This window comes from Platichthys flesus, chromosome 7, assembly GCF_949316205.1.
Source record: "Platichthys flesus chromosome 7, fPlaFle2.1, whole genome shotgun sequence".
In the NCBI taxonomy this organism is placed as follows: Eukaryota; Metazoa; Chordata; class Actinopteri; order Pleuronectiformes; family Pleuronectidae; genus Platichthys; species Platichthys flesus.
In genome coordinates, this window is record NC_084951.1 from 15423501 (window position 1) to 15446766 (window position 23266).

General features: G+C 42.2%; 1 protein-coding gene across 13 annotated transcripts in view; it reads left to right on the top strand.

The window, feature by feature from the left end:
- The first annotated feature begins 21 nt into the window (after window positions 1-21).
- Window positions 22-23266, top strand: part of huwe1 (HECT, UBA and WWE domain containing E3 ubiquitin protein ligase 1) — a 36180-nt gene continuing 12935 nt past the window's right edge. For 6 of the 13 annotated variants that reach the window (XM_062392030.1, XM_062392027.1, XM_062392037.1 and 3 more), the window contains exons 1-53: window positions 22-68; window positions 1934-2000; window positions 5723-5772; window positions 5953-6021; window positions 6487-6585; window positions 7024-7230; window positions 7362-7514; window positions 7606-7668; window positions 7851-7928; window positions 8037-8084; window positions 8174-8342; window positions 8428-8528; window positions 8750-8900; window positions 8997-9124; window positions 9216-9356; window positions 9485-9590; window positions 9744-9851; window positions 9929-10030; window positions 10195-10275; window positions 10407-10513; window positions 10858-11035; window positions 11123-11214; window positions 11302-11522; window positions 11651-11708; window positions 11812-11988; window positions 12199-12444; window positions 12892-13025; window positions 13110-13222; window positions 13314-13496; window positions 13609-13825; window positions 13919-14041; window positions 14136-14373; window positions 15219-15608; window positions 16132-16254; window positions 16342-16437; window positions 16932-17201; window positions 17539-17691; window positions 17803-17930; window positions 18025-18106; window positions 18299-18475; window positions 18620-19168; window positions 19314-19509; window positions 19645-19812; window positions 19929-20077; window positions 20153-20240; window positions 20675-20898; window positions 20996-21207; window positions 21316-21498; window positions 21887-22053; window positions 22136-22275; window positions 22400-22475; window positions 22724-22822; window positions 23054-23181. In XM_062392030.1, coding sequence (XP_062248014.1) covers window positions 5977-6021; window positions 6487-6585; window positions 7024-7230; window positions 7362-7514; window positions 7606-7668; window positions 7851-7928; window positions 8037-8084; window positions 8174-8342; window positions 8428-8528; window positions 8750-8900; window positions 8997-9124; window positions 9216-9356; window positions 9485-9590; window positions 9744-9851; window positions 9929-10030; window positions 10195-10275; window positions 10407-10513; window positions 10858-11035; window positions 11123-11214; window positions 11302-11522; window positions 11651-11708; window positions 11812-11988; window positions 12199-12444; window positions 12892-13025; window positions 13110-13222; window positions 13314-13496; window positions 13609-13825; window positions 13919-14041; window positions 14136-14373; window positions 15219-15608; window positions 16132-16254; window positions 16342-16437; window positions 16932-17201; window positions 17539-17691; window positions 17803-17930; window positions 18025-18106; window positions 18299-18475; window positions 18620-19168; window positions 19314-19509; window positions 19645-19812; window positions 19929-20077; window positions 20153-20240; window positions 20675-20898; window positions 20996-21207; window positions 21316-21498; window positions 21887-22053; window positions 22136-22275; window positions 22400-22475; window positions 22724-22822; window positions 23054-23181 — 7665 coding nt within the window. In that variant the 5' untranslated portion in view covers window positions 22-68; window positions 1934-2000; window positions 5723-5772; window positions 5953-5976. Of the gene's footprint in view, window positions 69-1933; window positions 2001-3592; window positions 3900-5722; window positions 5773-5952; window positions 6022-6486; window positions 6586-7023; window positions 7231-7361; window positions 7515-7605; window positions 7669-7850; window positions 7929-8036; window positions 8085-8173; window positions 8343-8427; window positions 8529-8749; window positions 8901-8996; window positions 9125-9215; window positions 9357-9484; window positions 9591-9743; window positions 9852-9928; window positions 10031-10194; window positions 10276-10406; window positions 10514-10857; window positions 11036-11122; window positions 11215-11301; window positions 11523-11650; window positions 11709-11811; window positions 11989-12198; window positions 12445-12891; window positions 13026-13109; window positions 13223-13313; window positions 13497-13608; window positions 13826-13918; window positions 14042-14135; window positions 14374-15218; window positions 15609-16131; window positions 16255-16341; window positions 16438-16931; window positions 17202-17538; window positions 17692-17802; window positions 17931-18024; window positions 18107-18298; window positions 18476-18619; window positions 19169-19313; window positions 19510-19644; window positions 19813-19928; window positions 20078-20152; window positions 20241-20674; window positions 20899-20995; window positions 21208-21315; window positions 21499-21886; window positions 22054-22135; window positions 22276-22399; window positions 22476-22723; window positions 22823-23053; window positions 23182-23266 lie in introns of those variants that run through there. The other 7 variants (XM_062392032.1, XM_062392029.1, XM_062392031.1 and 4 more) reach the window with 7 other exon arrangements.

Consider the following 23266-nt stretch of genomic DNA (forward strand, 5'->3'; position numbering starts at 1 on the left):
CGCGAGATCTGAGCTGTCCTACCAGTCGCCAGTGCAAGATGGAGAAGCATATGTAGCACGCATTCGAGGTAAGCCGAAATACTTCTTCCAGAGTACTGACATGGGTTTCAACGAGCTGGCGGTTCACATTGATCGTCCTTGAAGACTCCCGCTGATGATTCGGGCCCGTCACTGGAATACGAGAACGCGAACTTGTGTCTTTTTAAGGGTAAAGTGTGGATCTTCTGCTGTTTAAACCGCCATTTTTAATTTAGCCATGATCCCACTGATAGAGCATTGTGCCGAGCTCCGCTGCTAGCTAGCTAGCTGGCTAAGCTCGCGCGAAACCCCCCAAACACACTCATGTTCACTGTGTGTGGGTATGTGCGCCAGTGCACAACTACAAGTCAACGCGGTATCCTCGTTCAATGGCCACCCGCGCTTCGCGAGATTAACCGGGGAGAGCTGAAATGTGTGTCGCGCTGCAGATGTGACTTTTCCTAATCTGCTAATGCTAGCCACCTGAGCCGAATTTAGGACAAGAAGTAACAGACGCTAGCCTCAACTGCTAGTGGACCTAGCTACCGTCACCCAACTTTGCTAACGGTAGCACAGCCGATGACTTTGTCGTTACTGTGTAAGTAGCCGTCTCAATAAAACAGACAAACGCTGTGAGGAGATGGTACATCGGTTAATGAAGCTAGCTTGGGTTTGATACACAATTCGGGGAGTTTAGTAATGCTACTTGCACTACAGCCATTGGTGTTTTTGGATGCAGATGATTGCTAACAGAAGAGCTAATGCTGCGTTGGTGTTTTGTGGTATAATTATCCAGAGAGGTGTAGGTGGAATATATGAATATGGCTAACATCCGACGGTCTGATAGGCTTTGGATATTTGATAGCAACATGTGATGCTTCTCAATACAACCAGCCAGAAGTGTTACATGTGACCTAATCAAGTGAATCTATTGTACCTGTCACTGCTATCCCTTTGGTCCTTGTCAGTCTCTGTCAGTCACCATTGTAATGACACGAGATGGCCTGAAGTTCAGTTGTGTCAAACAAAGCCCTGCTGACATTTGTTGACTATTCATAACGAGGCTTGCAGACCCTTCCAGTTCATTGATGATTGAGGCTCGTACCTGCATAGTAAGAGCTGGTCGGACCAGAGCAGACATATTGGTTGAACTTGGTTGGGAGTGATGGGTTTTTGGACCAATAACATCTGATAACCTGCACCTTGATGATGCACAATGTTTATGATTTGAAACGAGACATCGAAGAAGTTAGATTGTTTTATTATTTTCTATATAAATAATAACTATTTATATAGCTCTTATCTAAACGAGGTTAAAATGATTCACACAAGTCTATGGCAAAATGAAGAATCCATTATAATGAGGTAGAGTAATGTTTAAATTGTTTAGGTGAAAATAATAGTACAGTAATTCATACAAAAAACCTGAGAAAAACTGTAGTCAAAATCATACTAAAATGGCCATTTTAGTACAACTTTGCTTCTCCAATTACACACAGTTCAGCTATATCACAGTAGTTCTTCATTTACTTGTGGTTGCACATTTAAATATTAACCCAGTTCACCAGAGCTGAACGATATGCAAACAAACCTGAACCAATTATTTTGGGAAGATATTTATACAGTAATTTGAGCCAAGTTTTGAGTGGGATGGGCCTTTTTTGCATTTAGAGAATGTGATTTTCAGGCCAGAGAATCTCTGTAGCACCACAAAGCTCCATTTAAAATGGTATTACCTACATCAGAATTTGCAGCTTTCACAATTTGGCCATTTTGCAATTTTAATAATATTTCAACTACCTGTTCAGATGTTCTGAAGTGTAGGTATAAATCTGGCCGCTTGTTTTTTCAATTATGTTATCTTAATTTCCTTTACCTGTCATATCTGATTGGATGGTTGTCTATTTGTTTTCAGATTGTTTAAAGAAACTGCTAAAGCCAAGGATGACAGTGGTGGAGTTATTGAACCAAAGCAGTTTCTGGTATGTACTACCAACCCTTTTGCTACATTGACTGAAGCTGTTATGATGGAACACATCAATATATAAAGGAAACAGTAATTTGCCATCAGCACGTCCTTAGGCAAAACCTTATAAAATTTCTTCATGAACCACACATAATAAACAAGAACTATTGGAAGTAATGTTCTGCCCTTCTCTGTACAGCAGATGTTGGCTATCTCTGGCAGTGAAATTTAGATTTCCTGAAATAATATGCTCAGCAATGCAAACTAGCTTAGGTTCTTAACATTCCTTTATGATAAACATGTAATTTTATCCATAACATCTAGTTATTGTTATCATCTTGGCCATCCTCTCTATACATCTATATGGTTTTTGTGAGAATAAATTATGATGCAGCTGTAATTCACTGTAAAATGAAGCTCACTGGCATAGGGATTATGCTGCTCCAAGCACCCGAACATTATTGTAGAACGATTCTACAATTTGTGAAGAGATCTAACTCCATAGAATATGTAATTCAGGAAAGATGATCTAAATACAAATTTATATTATCTATATTTGACCACCTATAGAATTAATTGAACTAACGGAACATCAGTAACTCGCATCAAAAGAACATATCCTGTAGCATTGGCTAAGAAAAACAAGTGCAATAGGCTGTGTTTCTGGGTATGCTAATTTTCTAAGGTTGCCTGTTGTCAGCAGTGAACAGGGATTGGTGTATCAGTCATGGATAAAGATGACATGTGTTACATGATTACCACATCCCTTCAGATGTTATGATTTAGAAAACCGTATGCTTGACGTCCCTGAAATGTCAAGACGCCTAAGTATTTTCATAGATTTTCAGAGGCTTTTTATGAGATTCTGCAAGGAACTGTACTGGTAATTGTGTTTGAAAGCTTTCTGAATTTAACAGTATTAATAATCCTTCTAACACACCAGACAACAACTCGCACATCTTTGTACATATGTTTTCCCTTTTAAATTTCAGGGTCAATTTCAGTTTATAGTCTACCAAATAGCCCTGCAATGGACAGGTCCAATATAGAAAATACTGTCAAAATTCATGTTCGTCAGTGATATCATGAGTGAGCTTTGATCTGCTGGCATAAAAACTAGGATGATACGTGCGTCTTTGTTCCATTATTAAGTGTAATTGCCACAATCAAAGTGTTGCAGCTTAAATCATATGGACGTTACTTTTTATACATGAATCAAATGCAGCAACTGGGTCATTGCATTGTCTCAATGTAAATACTTAAAGTACCTTTGGTTCTTTTTTACAATCACTTATCGCTTGTGCATTATTTGTTATGCATCAATGTGCCCCACGTTACTTGGGATGCATATAACATGCCCCCCCCCCCCCCCCCCATGGTGCGTTTGACAGATGTGAGCTTGAGAGATTTTTGATTTTAAGGCTTTAAATATTTTTTTTTTTTTCTGTGGTTGTTAGTTTAGAGACCTGTTGGCCCTTAAATGATATTATCTATGTTATCTTTTCACCACAGAAGGCCAGTTGCCCTTTATTAGTATAGACTGCATTGGTGCACAGAGGCTCAGGCGTTACACGGTTCACTTTTTGCACACTACCCAGAGTCATGGTGACTATCAGCCAGTGTCTGTGTGCTACGAAAACAAGCGCGGATACTCCGAAAATTAATACACCGACCGGATGAACTACTTCTTCGTTGAGACGGTGGCCGGTTAATAATTTGCCTGAACGAGAACTGAAACATCACTCGCAGTGTCACGTTAGACTCGTCCGACAATGATTCAGCGACTTATTATGCGTTTCTGCCTGCTGCTCAACTAACGGTAGCTAGCTTGCTAGCTAGCGCGTGCTACGGCTGTGTGTCAGAGGAACCGGGTCGGGACTCCGGACCTCAGCAAAGTACCGCTCGCTGGCTCCAGGTATTTGACACATACCGATGTGACTGTCGCTGGTCCGCAAGTGGTGTTTACCGCTTCCTTTTACTCGAAGCGGGGATGGTGCATGAGTGGGGAGTGCGGGCTTCTTTTGCGGCCTGCGCAGCCCCGACCTAAATTAGTCAAGAGCCTGGCCAGGACAGCATGGTGAATCTGTGAGATTTGGGTTGACAGCCATGGCACAAGGGCTTGGAGCACTGGATATGCGGTTAGCTACATTTTAAATGTGTGTCGGTCATGACACACGTGGCTTGTTCGTGCTGACGTCTAAAGATCTGGTGGTATTCAAATGCTTTGAAGTATGTCGGGAGAAGATCGCTTGCTAACGTTACCGGTAGCTCAGTGCTAGCTGGTCGGGTGCTAACATCAACTCCGCAGCAAACATTACCGATCTATTATGTCTGTCCGTTTAGCGTCCCAGTGTATTTTGATCGTCAGATGTGGTGTTGCCCGTTCACCGAGGAAACCCAGTCCCGTTTGTGACCAGTAACCGCAGTGCTACATGTGTATAGTGACTTGTTAACGTTGGGTAAATAACGTTATGCTGTTAGCAAGGGTGACGTTAGCAGCTGGGTAGCTTTAACTTTAACCTGTTAGCGTCAATCCGCGTTAGATGACAAAGGGCAAGCAGCGAGGGGGCAATTTTTTTTACATTTAGATATCGTGTGAATCTCAAGCACACAACACGTAGGACCAAAGCTGCTGGCCATTAAATGCGTTGCGAGCCATTTTAATTAACTTTGTCATGTGTTGCAAGCCAGACACTAGCCAATGCTCTGCCTATGTCTGCTTTGTGATTATCAGACCTGGCTAGATAACATTTGGTTTAGCTATCACCATTTGACCGATGATTATGCTCTGTCATTGGAAAATTCTCATACACCGCCCTCGTCCATTGGTAGATAATTGTGTGAAAACTCTATAGTGAAGGCTGATAACTCTGATGTGTACTTGCTGTTTAAGTACGCACCAAGTCGATAAAGAGACAGCAAGCTCAAATCGTGGCAGCGGCAGCTCTCAGAGGCACTTCCGGTGGCAACAGAAACTGCCACTGATTTTTACAGGCAGTTGCCGCGATTGGAGGCCTATGTCAGTGGCCACTGCTGCAATCATGTTTGAAGGCTGTTTGTGACTTATTCCCTGAGATTTTTACATAGTTTCTGAATGTTTATCAGCGCTTTACTGTTCTGAGTACCAAGAATACTTGCTCTGTATTGCGAAACATGCTTGTATAAATGGCAGATTTATTTGTTATATTTGTACAGATTCTGCTTAAATGCTGTTAATGCTTTGTCTAGGTTCTGTTAAATTGAGCTAAAGGTTGAAATCACACTGCTGCCAGGCTGCGTTATGGCATGTGCTGCGGCAACTCTTACTCTTTGTTTATTGAGACATCTCCCTCTGTTTCCACACTAATCATCCAGATATATTGGTTTTCATCTGAATGTTGTTCCTTTTAGGTATTTCCATTTACTTTGGTACACTTGTTATCAATACATTGCAACATGAGCAGTGGCATCTCTTTGAATACCATCCTATGTGGTATTAAAGGGATAAAAATCACAAGTTTTCCTTTGGCTTACTCGGGCACAGTATCAGTCACACTGCAGCTGCCTATAAACAGTTTGAATGTCAACTTTATTTATATAACTAATTTAAGACCAAATAATCCTATTGATTTACAGTTTAACCTACAGCCTCCCTTTGAAACCATAATTTCTTGCAATTCAAGCATTACCAAACATGTATTAACACTGAAAAAAAAGAAAGTGGGACACTGTTGTTATATAATTATTTTGTTTTTACAGAAAACGTCACTTGAACATGCTGTTAAGTGGGTATTGCCAACTTATTTTCTGTAAGTATATTTCATAGATAAATCTGTGAATTATAATATCTGTATCTAAAGGCAAGTGTATTTCTAAGTCCACTATTTGGCTCATTTGCGCATTGTAGATCCAAGTAGTTGTTTATTGTAACACATTTTGAAATTCAGCATCATGTGTTGCTTTTTGATATACATCACATTTCTCAACAGGAACAGCAAACAGAAAAATTGACAATGAAGGTCGACAGAAGCAAGTTAAAGAAAACTCCTACGGAAGCTGTAAGTATCCGTAATAATTCCTGTTTGATCATTCCTAGCCCCACCAGTCCATGATTTCCACATACTGTAGTTAAGCCTAGATGCACTAGCCAAGGTTGTATCTTTTACAAGTCTTTCCTTTCAAGATGATGGCATACCAAAACAGCCCTGATAGCAGTCAGTTGCTAACTTTTTTTTTTAACACTAAGACTAAGCAGTGTTATGCCCTTTTTAATGTAAGTAACAACAATTTTTAACTGAAAGGGCAGCAGATCACAACACTGCTGAGACTTATATTTATAGGATATACATATTGTGGGTCATCATGGTGTTTCCCTCTAGTGTGATTTTTACAGAGGAAATTTCTCACATTATAACCTAACTGCTATACTGCACTATTCTGTGTCAGCAGAGGAATAGGTTGGTAAAGGCTCAGGTTGTCTGTGCTATTTGCTTGACTAACTTTGTCTCCTTCTGCATCTACAGCCTGCCGACTGCAGGATACTTATAGAGAAGCTCAAGGCATGTAGTGATGAGCAACTACTTGTTGAACTGCAGCACATCAAGACCTGGAATATTGGCAAGGTAAGACCCAAGGGAAACACTGATTTCAGTTTTGTCTTACCTGCTGTGTGCTTTAAAATACATATCACTCTAGAATGTGTAACTCTTAAGAGCATAAGTGATGTGTATGTTTCTCATGCTAGCAGATTGAACAGGTACCGAAGGGACAAAACAAGATTGTTCACTAGTTAATTGAAACAAAAATACATGTAAAAAAAAAATGCTGAAGTGGGTCCTCCAAATATACTTTGTAAAATATACTTTGGTGACTGTTAATATACCTGATCATATTAAGTCAATGTATGGAACACTGATTAGTAGAAAGTGAATGCAGAGATATGGTATGCAATTTTTGATTTAATCCTGAATATTAATTGAGTGATAGTGGCCACATCTCAACGGAAGCACTGGATGTTGAGCAGTGATTTGACTGATCACTGAAAATACTTTGTCCAACAGTGTGAGCTGTACCATTGGGTGGATCTGCTAGATCGCTTCGATGGCATCCTGTGCGACGCAGGCCAGACAGTGGAGAACATGTCATGGCTGCTGGTGTGTGACCGTCCTGACAATGGACAGCTCAAAGCATTGCTTTTGGCAGTACTCAACTTCACAGCTCTGCTCATTGAGTATAGCTTTTCTAGGCACCTCTACAGCTCCATAGAGGTAGGCCTGCACTTTGTACAGTCTCAACCATGACTCTGCCTATGTGGACTGTGTATATGTCAGAGAGGATAAGGTAAAATAGCGCACTAACTGTAACCTTCTTTTATCTACCACTCTCATTCCCTTTGCAGCACTTAACCACGTTGTTAGCATCATGTGACATGCAGGTGGTACTGTCTGTGCTGAACCTGCTCTATGTGTTCAGTAAGCGCTCAAACTACATCACAAGACTAGGATCTGACAAAAGGACGCCCCTACTGGCTCGTCTGCAACACCTGGCTGAGGTCTAGTGAATGCTATTGTTTTCGTCTTGCCATGATTTCAGCTGTCAAGAGAAAGAACTGCATTGTTTATTCTCTTTATCCTCTTTTGTAGAGCTGGGGAGGAAAGGAGAATGGCTTTGGTCTGGCTGAGTGCTGCAGGGATCTGCCTATGACAGTAAGAATTTTATGCATCATTCGCAAGTGTTCAGTAACTGTCAACTATTTACAGCTATAGCACTACTAGTTATGTTTATAATTAAGGTCTGTTAAATTTGATTTAAAATTAATTATATTAATTAACCACTATTTATAAACTCTCTTCCATTACTATGTTGCCCCCCTTTGGTCCATGAGCAGAAGTACCCTCCGAGTGCAACCACTCTGCATTTTGAATTTTATGCCGAACCAGGCCCTGAGGTCAAAGTAGAGAAGAAGGTAAAGACCAAGACATAATAAAATTATTATAAAATTGAATAACCTGTGATTACTTGTTTTGATGGCTCAAAATGCTAATTCTGTCTGAAATCTTGATTTTCCCTGCAGACAAGTAGTAACACACTACACTATATTCACATCGAGCAGCTTGACAAGGTAGAGTCTGATTTATTTGATGTCCATAACAGTGGAAAAATAATATCAAGGCTTCTTCAGCTAACACCTGGTGTCCTTTTATTTCCCAGATTTCAGAGAGCCCATCTGAGATCATGGAGTCGCTGACAGTGATGTACAACATCCCTAAGGACAAACAGACCCTGTTGTTCACACACATTCGACTAGCCCATGGTTTTTCTAATCACAAGAAGAGGTTGCAGGCTGTGCAGGCCCGACTGCATGCTATCTCTATACTAGGTGGGTAGAAGCGCCATTCTTTAAGATAAAAATGACAAAGGTTTTGCCTCAAGTTTTAACTGTGGACATTTTCTGTTTCTTTCAGTGTATTCAAATGCACTTCAAGAGTCAGCCAACAGTATTCTGTATAATGGCTTGATAGAGGAGCTGGTGGATGTATTGCAGATTACAGACAAACAGCTTGTGGTAAGAAGCAGTTTGACTTTCCTGCTACTACCCTGAAATCCAAATTAGCAGTTGCTCTGTATGTATTAACTGGTATGTGATATATTTTGCTGCTTTTTTAGACCAAGATGACCTTTAATCTAATTTTAACATGTGTATTCTCCAAGATCAGTGCAGCAGCATTGTCAGGGACCGTTTCAATTTCAGGATACTAATAACTAAATTTGATCTATTTTCTTCAGGATATCAAGGCAGCATCTTTGCGCACTTTAACCTCAATTGTCCATCTGGAGAGGACACCCAAACTTTCCAACATCATCGACTGCACCGGCACTGCCTCCTACCATGGCTTCTTGCCTGTGTTGGTGCGCAACTGTATACAAGCTATGATTGGTGAGAGTTCAGCCTCAAACTTTTGTGTAGGAGCTATGTGTATGAAGCACAAAACTGGAAATTAGCTGGTTAACCTTTTTTGTTTATTTTTCTAAGATCCTCTGATGGAACCCTACCCACACCAGTTTGCCACTGCACTCTTTTCATTCCTCTACCATTTGGCTAGCTATGATGCTGGAGGGGAAGCCCTTGTCTCATGTGGTATGATGGAAGCACTCCTGAAGGTATATCTTGATTCTAATAATATGTCATTCCCAGTTGAATTTTCTTTTCAAAAAGATATTAACCATTTTGCAATCTTTTTTTTCTTTGCAGGTGATCAAGTTCCTTGGCGATGAGCAGGACCAGATCACCTTTGTGACTCGAGCAGTACGGGTTGTGGACCTCATCACCAACCTTGACATGGCTGCCTTTCAGTCCCACAGCGGCCTTTCCATTTTCATCAGCAGGCTAGAGGTTTGTTCTTCACTGAGCCTGTCTATTCAGAACAAGTCAGCCTAAAGCAACAAACTCACTGAAACCTCTAGCACACCTCTGGACTAACTTATCTGTTCATCACTCCTTTCATCACTTTGTGTACTTAGCATGAGGTGGACCTGTCAAGGAAAGAGTGTCCTTTTGTCATCAAGCCAAAGATTCATAGGCCCAGCTCAAATGTGGAGTCCGAGGACATGGACACCGACATGGAGAGTAAGTCACTATGAACCCATGAAGGGATCCCACCATCAGAAATGATAAATAAATGAATTGAGGTCATAATTAAACCATGGTTTCCATGGATATTGCAGAGCTATACATAATCTCTTTACTATTGTATTAATCTCCCACATTATGTATTGTCAGTGTCAGAAGTAGCCATGGAAAGCAGCCCCGGACCTTCAACATCATCGGGCTCCAAACCAGAGGCAGATCAACGATCACAGAGCAGCGGCGCTAACACACCTCGTGCAGGTAAACACAGCATAGACAGAAGAAACAAGTACAAGTATTCATTGGATTCTATCATCACAATGGCTCTGTCTGTATAGGTATGCAGTGCATCCCCCAGAGGGCAGCTTTACTAAAGTCGATGCTAAATTTCTTGAAGAAAGCCATCCAGGACCCTGCCTTTTCCGATGGTATCCGACACGGTGAGTCATTGGCATCTTCTCACTTATTCTGTTGATGAATTCAATAACCAGTATTAAAGTCATATTGATTATATGCATTTAGATTTTATCTGACGGTGTTTCCTCTAGATGAATTCTTTTCATTATGTACATTTTGACTGACTGCATCCTATTTTTGTCTAAAGTAATGGATGGGTCCCTGCCTACCTCACTCAAGCACATCATCAGTAATGCAGAATATTATGGCCCTTCACTCTTCCTCTTAGGTGAGTACACAGTAGCACCTCAGAAAACCCAATTGAATATGATGACATTTCACTGTCTACATAACTGTACAAAATAAGTTTTGGTTATGATTTTAATTTATCTTTTCCCCCCCTCTCTTGTCTGTCTTCAGCGACGGAGGTTGTGACGGTCTTTGTGTTCCAGGAGCCATCCCTGCTCTCCTCTTTGCAGGATAATGGTCTCACTGATGTCATGCTGCATGCCCTTCTCATCAAAGATGTGAGTTTTCTGATTTGCACCTCTTCAGATTAACTTATTGACACTATTTAGTTTTAAAGTTGGTTGACTTGATAGATTCAATTTTCATTGCTGTGGAATAAATGCTAGAAGACATTTGTGGTAATGTAGCAGACGCGCATTAGACACTACATTTTAATATTTGGTGAGAACCTCCATGTCTTCATGCTGCCAATCTTGTGGTTATTCAGCTTTGGTTCAGTTTTGAAAAAAAGAAGAAAATGCTTAGATAATGTGCAAGTCGACCTGTGGTTTCTGTAAACTGGCTGACCCAAGTCAGAGTCAGGCATGATGTGTAAGCAACCTGTCATTGTTTTTCTCTCAAGGTTCCTGCTACTCGTGAGGTGTTGGGATCTCTCCCCAATGTGTTCAGTGCTCTGTGCCTGAATGCAAGAGGCCTGCACTCCTTTGTTCAGTGCCAGCCATTTGAGCGCCTCTTCAAAGTGCTTTTGTCCCCTGACTATCTGCCTGCTATGCGACGGCGACGCAGCTCTGACCCTTTGGGTGAGTTGGACTGATGGGGCTGTGTTATTCCAATATTCCTCTATGCAACCTGCTGGAGTGAATGACATGTTCTGTGTTTGGCATCAGGTGACACTGCATCCAACTTGGGCAGTGCTGTGGATGAGCTCATGAGACACCAACCAACTTTGAAGACTGATGCTACCACTGCCATTATTAAGGTAATGTACCCTTTTACCTAAGAGGCACTCTTAAATAATATCGAGACGTGATTTGGCAAAATAATAAAAGGTAGTTTGGTGTTACAGTTACTGGAGGAGATATGCAACTTAGGTCGGGCCCCTGAGTACATCTGCCAGAAACCTTCGATCCAGAAAGCAGATGGCACTGTAGCAGTGCCACCAGCACGCTCCAGTCACGCTGCTGAAGAAGCTTCTAGTGAGGATGAAGAGGAAGAAGACGCCCTCCATACCTTCAGCCAGCAGCAGGGGGAACCAGAGAGCAACAGACAGTCAGTGCCACTTGAACTGTATGACGATGAGTTCATAACACAATAGAATAGAACAACAACTCTTTAAAAACGTACATTTTTTTCCACATAAGTCAGTTGTAAATATTAAATCAGTAGTTGTGATTTTGATGATTTAATTCTTGCAGGGTTGTGGGCACTGAGGAGCGAATACCCATTCCTCTCATGGATTATATTCTGAATGTGGTGAGTGTTGATTGTTTGAAAGTTTAAGCATTGGTTTGGGTATGTTGCGAAGTTGTACTAGCAGTGTTTTGCATTACAGTCATTGTTTTGTGATGCTTTCCAGATGAAGTTTGTGGAGTCTATTCTAAGCAACAACACCACAGATGACCACTGTCAGGAGTTTGTCAACCAGAAGGGGCTGCTGCCTCTGGTCTCTATTCTGGGTTTACCTAACTTGCCCATAGACTTCCCCACCTCTGCTGCCTGCCAAGCAGTGGCTGGTGTCTGCAAGTCCATATTGGTAAGCAGACCAGAAAGCTCACTGTCGTGATTTTTTTTTTCCTGCATTGTATTGCTTTATCTGAAAAACATAATTGCCATTTTGAGTGCTAAACTTTAGCTAAGTAACTGATTTCAATCTGCTTTCCCCTGGGCAGTTAAGTTATAAAGATTTATAAGTTTGCTGAATCCCCCCCCCCCCCCTAAATTCCTTAAATTCTCTCCCTGTTAGACTCTTTCTCATGAGCCTAAGGTACTCCAGGAAGGCCTGTGCCAACTGGACAGTATTCTGACGTCTCTAGAGCCACTTCACCGACCTATCGAGGTGCCTGGTGGGTCTGTGCTTCTCAGAGAACTGGCTAACGCGGGCCATGTCACCGACGCTACGTTATCAGCCCGTGCAACACCTCTTCTTCATGCACTTACCGCAGCACATGCCTACATCCTCATGTTTGTCCATACTTGCAGAGTTGGTCAGGTAAATATAATTGTATATTCTTACAAAACTGAAATGTTAATCCCTAAGTATTTTGTAATGACTTGATTCCACAAGTTGATTGCCGCCCATCTAATGTGATTTCTTAGCAAAACGTGCTACGTCAACAATAGTGTAAAGGGAACAAATATCTATGCAGCCAATTATCTGGTGTTATTTATTTGGACTTAATTTATATAAATTTCTAGTAAGTGTTTTAATTGTAAGAATTACCCTTTTTATAGCAAGTGTTTATTTCTAGGATTTAATCTCTTCTTCTTAACCCTTGATTGTGATGATTGGTCAGTTGTGTACAAGTTGCAATTACGAACGAGTTCCTGAGAATTAATTAATTGTATTTTCTATGTCAAGCTGTGATGGGGTCTTTTTAATTTGTGATCAATATAGGTTCAGCATGTCTGATTGTTACATTTGTCTTTTTCTGAACAGAGTGAGATCAGGGCAATCTCAGTCAACCAATGGGGCTCCCAGCTTGGATTGAGTGTTCTCAATAAGCTCAGTCAGCTTTACTGCTCTCTGGTGTGGGAGAGCACTGTGCTGCTGTCCCTCTGCACACCCAACAGGTGAACCTTTTATCCTATATCGTCTTTATTTTAACTGCACAGCCAAATCGTGCCTTCTTAACACCTCTTGCCCTTCTCCAACAGCCTGCCACCAGGATGTGAATTTGGCCAGGCTGACATGCAGAAACTTGTGCCCAAAGAAGACAAGCCATCTAGCAGCACTGCAGCACCTACTGCCTCTGGCTCCAGACGAACTGGTAAGATAACATGAACTTAAACTAAATACATCAGTGTCATATTATGTTTCAGGAAAATTTTACACACTTTAAATCTCCTACCTTTATCTAGCAGAAACTGAGACGACGTCTGTGGATGCATCTGCTGGTGGACTGTTGGAAGGCATGGGCCTAGATGGGGACACCTTAGCTCCCATGGAGACAGACGAACCCACTGCAACTGACCCTAAGGTCAAATCCAAGCTTACCCCAGCTATGGCAACCCGCATCAAGCAGATTAAACCGCTACTCTCTGGTGAGATAATACTCATTACACACATTTGTATGTGTTTTCATAGTTTAAGTGATTATTCAAAACCAAGAATGAATTGTCTAACTTGCCTTTCACTTTCTTTTGACATTTCCAGCTTCATCTCGACTTGGTAGGGCTCTGGCTGAGCTCTTTGGCTTGCTGGTGAAGCTGTGTGTGGGCTCTCCAGTCCGCCAACGCCGCTCCCACCATGCCACAAGCACTGGCACTACCCCTACACCTGCTGCCCGGGCCACTGCCTCCGCTCTGACCAAGCTCCTCACCAAGGGTCTGAGCTGGCAGCCCCCACCCTACACACCCACCCCTCGCTTTAGGTAAGAACAGACTATTCCTATCACGTACATTCCATTTTTCTCCAACGTACACTGTACTCTGGTTACATGAAGTGTGCTATTTTTTTCTGGCAGGCTGACATTCTTCATCTGCTCAGTGGGCTTCACATCTCCCATGCTGTTTGATGAGAGAAAGTATCCCTACCACCTCATGCTGCAAAAGTTCTTTTGCTCTGGGGGGCATGATGCCTTATTTGAGTAAGTCCCACTATTTGTCGTTACATGTCAAAACATTTGTTGTTTGGTGATATCCAAAATATTCTAATTTATTGGTTGGCTTTCTTTTGTATAGGACATTTAACTGGGCCCTGTCAATGGGTGGGAAGGTGCCAGTGTCTGAGGGTCTGGAGCATGCTGATCTACCAGATGGGACAGGAGAGTTCCTTGATGCCTGGTTAATGCTGGTGGAGAAGATGGTGAACCCAAGCACTGTACTGGACTCACCCCACTCCCTACCAGCTAAAATGCCCGGAGTCACACCCACTATGCCCCAGTTCAGCGCCCTGCGGTTCCTCATAGTCACCCAGAAGGTCAGCATCAACCTGCCCTATTCATATGAGTGTCCTACTGCTAGCAAGTAGAACATGCGAGTTTGTTTTCAATATGGGAAGTCATCATATACAATACATCGCAGTCTAGTGGTTTAACTGGCAGACACGGACAGGAAAGATGGACACTGTACAATTGCTCCTTGCTCTCTTTTCAGAGTTTTTTCCTTTGCTGCAATCCTTTTTTATAACACAAAGACAATGTTAAGCGATAAACTTTCATGACCTGAGCAACTGCATTAAGCAACATTTAAAATATACGAATATATATATGGGACAGTATCCATCGGTTAATTTAAACTGTTGTAAACATAGTTAACATTTCCCTGTTGAAATGGAACGAACTCTAACATGCACATTATTATACAAGCCTCTGCGTTTGAGTATTTTCCTCCCAGGTATGAGAATTTGAGGCTTTGCCATGGATTTATAATAATAATTTGAAATTAATTAATTTTAGTTTAAATAATAGGTGCCTTTCAGAGCACTCAAGGTCACCTAACAAGGCACAACAAAAAACTAACAGAAACTTAAATAAAATGGATAGTGAATAAAACATGTAGTTTAGCCAAATGAGACAAAATTAAACTGAATATGCCCCTTTACAAAGATGAGTTTGGAGATTGGATTTGAAAATGGATAGAGTCAATGGTAGGAATGTCTGGTGGGAGGGAGTTTCAGAAGTGGTGAGCAGAGCGGCGGAAGGCTTTAAATGTCATGGTTGTCTGAAGGGCAGGTGGTACAGTGAGTTGGATGGAAGAATAATAACTGAGGGTGTGTCAACGTGCAATATACTATTATTATAACACCTTCTCTTCCTCATCAAGGCTGCATTCACATGCATCCGCAGTTTGTGGAATAGGAAGCCGCTGAAGGTGTATGGAGGCAGGATGGCTGAATCCATGCTGGCCATCCTCTGCCACATCCTTAGAGGTGAGCCGGTTATCCAGGAGCGCCTGACCAAGGAGAGAGAGGGGACAGTGCGTGCGGATGAGGAAGGCTCTTCTACTACTACTACTACTACTGCTGCTACTACTACTACTACGACTACTACTTTGGCCCCCACCGGGGCCCCTGGAGCAGCAACAACAACAGCTGGAGAGGCACCAGCACCGACTGTACCAGCAGCTGGGGGACCAGCAGGAGGATCAACTGATGAGTCAACCAATCCCACCCCCCGCCGTGAACCCCAGGTCAACCAGGCGCAACTTACACAGGTTTGTACGAAATGTATCTAGACTATTTTGTCAATGTTAGATAAAAAGAAATATAATCATAAATATATAAAATGAAAGAAAAAAGTACACAAAACAACTGGGGACATACATTAGTAATTTCATCCTTCATTTTGGTATTGTTTGTAGATTGACTGGAAGCGTTTCCTACTTTGGTTTATTCATGCAGCTTTGTCTTTATTTTCAGCTTCCTTTGCCATTAAAGATGGCGATTTAAACAGCACAGGTTTACTGCATAATTGCATATCATGTGGGCCATATGAACAAGAAGCGGAAACTGGATTTTTCTGTTAAACAATCTTGTACCCCCGAAATACCCCATGCACTGAATCGGTGGCCACCGTTTGTTATGTAACAGAAAAATATAGAGGGAGACAGATGTGCTCATAGGTCTGTCAATCAGAAAGCGTGAAAGAAATATACCTATCCCCTTTTTTTGGCCCTTTCTTCATGACACCTCTGTTTAATCTGTAATGATGACTTCCTCTTTTGTGTTCTGCTTTAGTTGATGGATATGGGATTTTCAAGAGAACATGCCATGGAGTCCCTCCTGAACACCAGCACCATGGAGCAGGCCACAGAATACCTACTTACACACCCCCCTCCACTTCTTAGTGGAGCAGTAAGGGTAAGAGCTCATGAACAGAAATGCACATTTGTTGCGAATTTCAGAAGTTATCTCAGGTAGCTGACATGTTTACTCTTACTCTTCTAGGACATGACTATGTCTGAGGAGGATCAGATGATGAGGGCTATTGCCATGTCACTTGGGCAAGAGGTCAGCATGGAGCAGCGTTCTGATTCTCCTGAGGTGCGTCCCTCTCATTGCACAAATTACATCGGGGAAAACTGTTTTGCTACAAACCATCTGTTGTAGGGCTGCACAATATTTCCAATGTATCATCCTCATGTCATCACCATGCACGATATACGTATCGCATTAGCCTGCTGTCAATGTATGGAGAGCCAGAGGAGATGACGCAGTGCAAATGATAGACTCAGAGAGGAGCAGTAAATTGCTGACCGAGCCAGTATGAACTTTAACGGTCCAAACGTGTATGAAAACACCCTAAATTAACACTGTAAGTGGACTTAGTGGCCCTGTGGCGAGGCAGTGCACCTTCTCCCCGGGCTGTGGAGCTGCATCCGAAGCCAGGGACAGCTTACGTTTATTTACTGAAAGTCATGGCGATATTCAACAAGGTTATAGCAAGTACTCCTAATGCAGCCCTAATCTGTTTCTAAATGAAATGAAAATAACGTTTTATTGAACAGTTTGAGATTATGGATATTTTTGTGACTTAGGAAGCAGCACGTCGGCGTGAGGAAGATGACAGGAGAGCAAGGGAGCGGGCAGAAGAGGAAGAAGCCCGCTGCTTAGAACGCTTCATGGAGGCTGAACCGCTGGATCCCCAGGAGCTGCATACATTCACTGACTCTATGCTGCCTGGCTGCTTCCATCTCCTGGATGAGCTGCCTGACACAGTCTACAGACTCTGTGACCTGCTGATGACTGCCATCAAGAGGAGTGGCCCAGAATACAGAGATCTCATCCTTGGTCAGGTTGTTCACCAGGTGAGCTGATGAATGCATGTTAAAATCATTTTAGCTTTTTGGATCGTACTATATGTATATAGAGACAATGAGTTATTGGGCTTTTGAGTCTGTTTCTTTTAATTGTTTTTCAATCTTTAATTAAGGCATTGGTCAATTACTCAACTCATGCTTAGCTTATATATCTTAGTGAGAGTAAAAAATGCAGATTTCCCTTCAGCATACAATTTATACTTGTGTCTATTTGTAATTAAGGGTTAGGGTTATTTAAGAGTAAATGTTCAAATTAAAAACCTGATCTTATCTTCACATCAACTTTGTACCAGTCTAATTGCATTCATGTTGTGTGTGTGTGTAGGTGTGGGAGGCAGCAGATGTGCTGATCAAGGCGGCTGAGCCTCTGACAACCAGTGACACAAAGACAGTGTCTGAGTGGACTAGACAGATGGCCACACTGCCCCAGGCCTCCAAGCTTGCAACACGAATTCTGCTGCTCACATTGCTCTTTGAGGTAACAGAAACACACCCATAGACAGTTAAAGCCTTGTAATGTCATTCTTAGAGGATGAAATAATAGTTCATCTACAATCCACTATTTATCATTTGTTTTCTGCCTTGAAAGGAACTGAAGCTGCTTGGTGCCAGAGTGGTGGAGAACAGTGGGATTCTTGATTTGCTGATTAAGTTGCTTGAGGTTGTGCAGCCGTGTCTGCAGGCTGCTAAAGAACAGAAAGACATCCAGACACCAAAGTGAGTTTCACCCAACACACCAATCTTCTCTTGTTCTCATCTCATCATTAGAGATCCAATTTTTGTGTTGTGTATTAACATGATTTTTTTGCAGGTGGATCACCCCAGTACTGTTGATCATTGACTTCTATGAGAAGATGGCAGTCTCTTCAAAGCGCAGAGAACAAATGAACAAGGTACTAAGTTGCAGATTATTATACTATAGTATTATACTAACTATTTAGACCTAGATATAATAGAGTAAAAATCATATTTTTGTAAGTTGATACTTAGTAGCACATATGATATTTCACTGAAATGAAGTAATTGTAAATTGTTGTAATCTCATGCAACTCTTTGTACAAATTTCCTATCTCTCAACCTTATAGTATCTCCAGCCCAATGGAAATAACTGGCGATGGTTTGATGATCGCTCTGGCCGTTGGTGCAGTTACAGTGCATCAAACAACAGTACCATCGACTCAGCATGGAGGGCTGGGGAAAGCAGTGTCCGCTTCACAGCTGGACGCCGTAGATACACTGTGCAATTCAACACCATGGTGCAGGTATATACAAACACAATCATCTTTCAGAGAAACACAATCAACTGCCAGAGACTACAAAGAATAAAGAACTTTAAAAAATTGCCTAATTTCATGGTTGATTGTCTTCAGTAGAGATTTTTGATAATAATTCCACACCTTTGACAGGTAAACGAGGAGACCGGTAACAGGAGGCCAGTGATGTTGACTGTCCAGAGAGTGCCACGTATACCCAAGCCTGCCAAGTCTGGTAGCATTACCGACTCTGAGAGAGAAGAGGCAGAGAAGAGCAAAGCAGAGGAAACTCAGACTGACCTAGACTCGGGGGCAGCAGTGGAGATGAGTGCTCCAAAGGATGATTCCAGCCAGAAGGAGACCACCACAGGCCCCTCCCCTGCCCCAGAGTCGGATCACTCTCAGAGCACAGATATTGTTGTACAAGGCCTGAGTGAAGACATGACCACCGTTCTTATTCGGGCCTGTGTCAGTATGATTAGTGTTCCTGTGGACCCAGACACCCTCCACGCCACACTGCGGCTGTGTTTGCGCCTCACACGCAATCATCACTATGCTATGATGTTTGCTGAGTTAAAGAGCACACGGATGATTCTGGGGTTGACGCAGATCTCCGGCTTCAATGGCTTCACCCCACTCGTTACTCTGCTGTTCAGACACATCATTGAAGATCCAGCCACACTGCGGCATACCATGGAAAAGGTTAGTCTAATCACAATTTTTCAGTAGTTATAGATGCTTTCGGGCAATATTTTATATGCAATTTGTTTTTGCTGAATGACATTTTTTGAATAATAGCTTTAAGTTGTTGAATAACAAAAACACTTCCTCAAAACTGTTGCAATAGGTTGTGAGATCAGCTGTGACCAGTGGAGCGGGCAGTACCACCTCGGGTGTGGTTTCAGGTAGCCTTGGTTCCAGAGAAATCAATTACATTCTTCGCGTCCTGGGCCCGGCCGCCTGCCGTAATCCTGAATGCTTCGCTGAAACCGCCAGCAATTGTGTCCGCATTGCTCTGCCTGCACCACGTGGAGCTGGCACTGGTGAGTATGCAAGCTAATAGGCGCTAGCTGTAACATTTGGTCATACTTTAAATGGGTTCAACAGATTTATTAGCTCTTAAATTGTGTCTAGAAAATGTCAACGCCTATAAACACATACTGCATCCTTCTCTACAGCGTCTGATGATGAGTTTGAGAACCTTCGAATTAAGGGGCCAAATGCAGTGCAGCTGGTGAAGACCACGCCTCTGAAACTCTCACCCTTACCTACTATTCCTGACACTATCAAGGAGGTCATCTATGATATGCTTAATGCCCTGGCTGCCTACCACGCGCCCGAAGAACGTAAGGAATGCTAACAAGATTCTAACAACTACCGATTCAATAAGTGCATATGTATTTTTAATGAAAGTAGGCATTTGACCAATCCAACTAAGTGTTTGCTTTTGTGTGATGCACAGCGGAGCGTCCAGAAGAACGTGCAGTAGTTGTGCCTGGTGGTCAAGACCTGTGCCAGATATTGCAGGATGTCGGTGATGACGTTTACCAGCAATACCGACTCACCCGGCAGGGTAGCGACTTCGACTCCCAGTCTGCTTTCCATATCAATGTGAGTCTCAATGACATGTAGTCCAGTTAATCTTGCATATTAAAACAAGACATGTATTATCTCATTGAATAATAGAGCCGTGTCTCTTTGTCACAGACTCAAGTGTTTGCTGCTGATGGCGCTGTGGCTGAGTCTTCTCAGTCTGGCACACCACAAGGAGAAGGTGAGACTAACTATTTGTTTTAATACAATACAGGTTTAAAGTAACTGCACTTGTATGAAACTCTTATCTCTCCTCGTACTGTTTGATTAGCTGTCAGTCTGATAGCTTTCTTAGGGTAATTTATGGCAAAGCAGTATATGGAACGGTAAAAGCGTTTAACAGTGTAGCCAGTTAGACAGTCAATAGTTTTTCTGTTAATTCAACTGTTCTAGCTCGCCAACATAATAATTAGATGAACCTGCCAAAGCAAAATGCATATTTTTCTATTTCATTCATTGCTAAAGTTTTGAATTTTCATCCTTAAATAAACAGTTAAAATGTGCTCCACACATGTGTAAAATACTTTTTTAAGTATTGCTTGATTTGGGTTATCTTTTATGCAAGACCGTCTCCCATATTATGTGATATGTGTAATCTATCATTCTGTTTCTCAGCCTCCACACCAGAGGAGATGCGGGAGGAGAAGAAGGAACAGGAGGGAGAGAAAGGCACAAGCTCAGATGAGGGTAAAGCAGCCAAGGTAAAGGCAAGTAAGCCTTTGATGCCAACTTCCACCATCCTCAGACTGCTGGCTGAGCTGGTGCGCTCCTATGTTGGCATCGCCACATTAATTGCCTCCTACTGCTACACTGCTGGACAGTCCGAACTTATTAAGGAGGTGGGTAGTTAAAATCGTGTCAACCCTTCACATCTCTATTTTATTGCATTAATTTATGTTTGATCCTAATACTTTTCACCACCCTACCTCCTAACAGGATTGCAGTGTTCTAGCCTTTGTACTGGACCACTTGCTGCCCCACACCCAGAATTCAGAAGACAAGGACACCCCAGCCCTGGCACGTCTCTTCCTTGCAAGCCTGGCAGCTGCCGGCACAGGCACTGATGCCCAGGTAGCCCTTGTCAATGAGGTGAAGGCGGCCTTAAGTCGAGCACTTGCAATGGCAGAAGGCACCGAAAAACACGCCAGGTAAGCAACATCAAAAATATTGAAAATATAAGCCACGATTGATTAATAATTTCCATGGATGGAAACAAACCCACACTCAATGTCTGACTTGCCGCATATTTTTCACAGGCTTCAGGCAGTGATGTGCATCATCAGCACCATCATGGAATCATGCCCCTCCACATCCAGCTTCTATAGCACAGCAGCAGCCAAGACGCAACACAACGGCATGAACAACATCATAAGGCTTTTCCTTAAGAAAGGACTGGTTAATGACTTAGCCCGTGTGCCTCACAGCTTGGATTTGTCCAGGTATGATTACACCATATTCATTTAAATAAAATTACTAAACTGGAGGCCTTTGCATTACAAAAAGTGATTTGTGGATTTAGAAGTTAAACAGGCCCCTGTGGTGCATGTCCTAATGATCCATCCATGTTAACTAGTATATCCTTTTCTTCTTGCCTGTTGGTGCATTACTGTAAACCACAATTGAATGTGTGATAAGGTCATCATGGCAAGCCTCTTAACCCTGGCTTTCCCAAATCACCATTTTGAAACGTATTAAATCAGACATCACAAAAACGACAATCGATCTTAAAGGCATAGTTCTGTTTCATAATCATATTGGCTTTGCCAAAATTATATTGTGACATAAAATCTGAAGAAAATGAAAACATTCTTCCTCTATATCATTTAGTCCCAACATGGCCAACACAGTGAATGCTGCCCTGAAGCCGCTGGAGACTCTATCCCGTATTGTGAACCAGCCCAGTAGTTTGTTTGGGGGCAAAGGAGGCTCAAGCAAGAACAAGACTGAACATGATACTGTGGGCACCGCCAGGGACAGCAACAGCAACACTCAAGGTATTGAGTCAGATGAGGTATTTCAAAACTCTATATCCAGGGATTGCAAATGTGTCTTGCTGATGTTTGACATGTATTCCAGGAGAGTCTGGTGAGGCAGAGCCAGTAGAGGGCAGCCACAGGGTGCAGGGAACAGACACTGACCTGATGGATGGAGAGACGGAGGGAGACACTGTAGTAATCGCTGGTCAGCCAGAGGTTCTCAGCACACAGGCTATGCAGGTGATTGACATTTTATTACACGCAATACTCTGCAACTGTAACTCTGTAGCTGCTATAATTGCTGGCCATAACATAAAAGCAAATATGACCCAAGGTATTTTTGCATCATTCCCTGTGCTTTTAGGTAGAGAATGAGTTGGTGGACCTGATTGATGAGCTCCTGGAAAGAGATGCTGGCACTGTCAACAGCACTATTATAGGTGAGTCACCTATAGATGAGGTAGATGGTAAAGAAAAGGTTTGAATAGTTAGGTTCAAAACCACAAATCCTCTGTGGTATAGGTGCTTAATACAAAAAACACAATTTAAGTGCATCATAGATGTTCACAATGAAGTTAAATAAAATGTTAACTAACAAGAACCATTTATGACCAATTAATATGGTTAAACAGTTAAAAAAGAATAGTAGTTCAACAGTATAACAATTGTCGTCTTTTCTGTCAAACAGTGGGACGAAGCGGTGAAGATGAGTCGCAAGAGGATGTTTTGATGGATGAGGCCCCTTCAAATATTAGCCAGACATCCACTCTACAGGCAAACCGGGAAGGTAAGAAATTAAAACATTGCAACGTTAAAGATAAACAACTGCACAGTTTTTCCGATTCAAGGGTCTAAGGATGGAAGGTGTTGTAATGCTTTACCAACTATTAAGCCCCTTGTTGAACATTTGTTATATTTTTTTAATTTTGTATTGTATAAAATTTGACTTGACTGGGACTAACAACTTCTCAATATACTGTATATACTATAACAACTGTGCGGTTCTCTCTTCCATCAGACTCTATGAACATCATGGAACCAGAGGATGAGGAACACACTCAGGAGGAAGATTCGAGCGGCAGCAATGATGATGAAGACAGTCAGGATGAAGAGGAGGAGGAAGAAGACGAGGAGGAGGAGGAGCAGGTATGACTTAATGCATTCAGGTTAAGTAAACAATTTTTTCTTCTTACTCATCCTTTAAACTGATGATATTACTGCTACTCTCCCT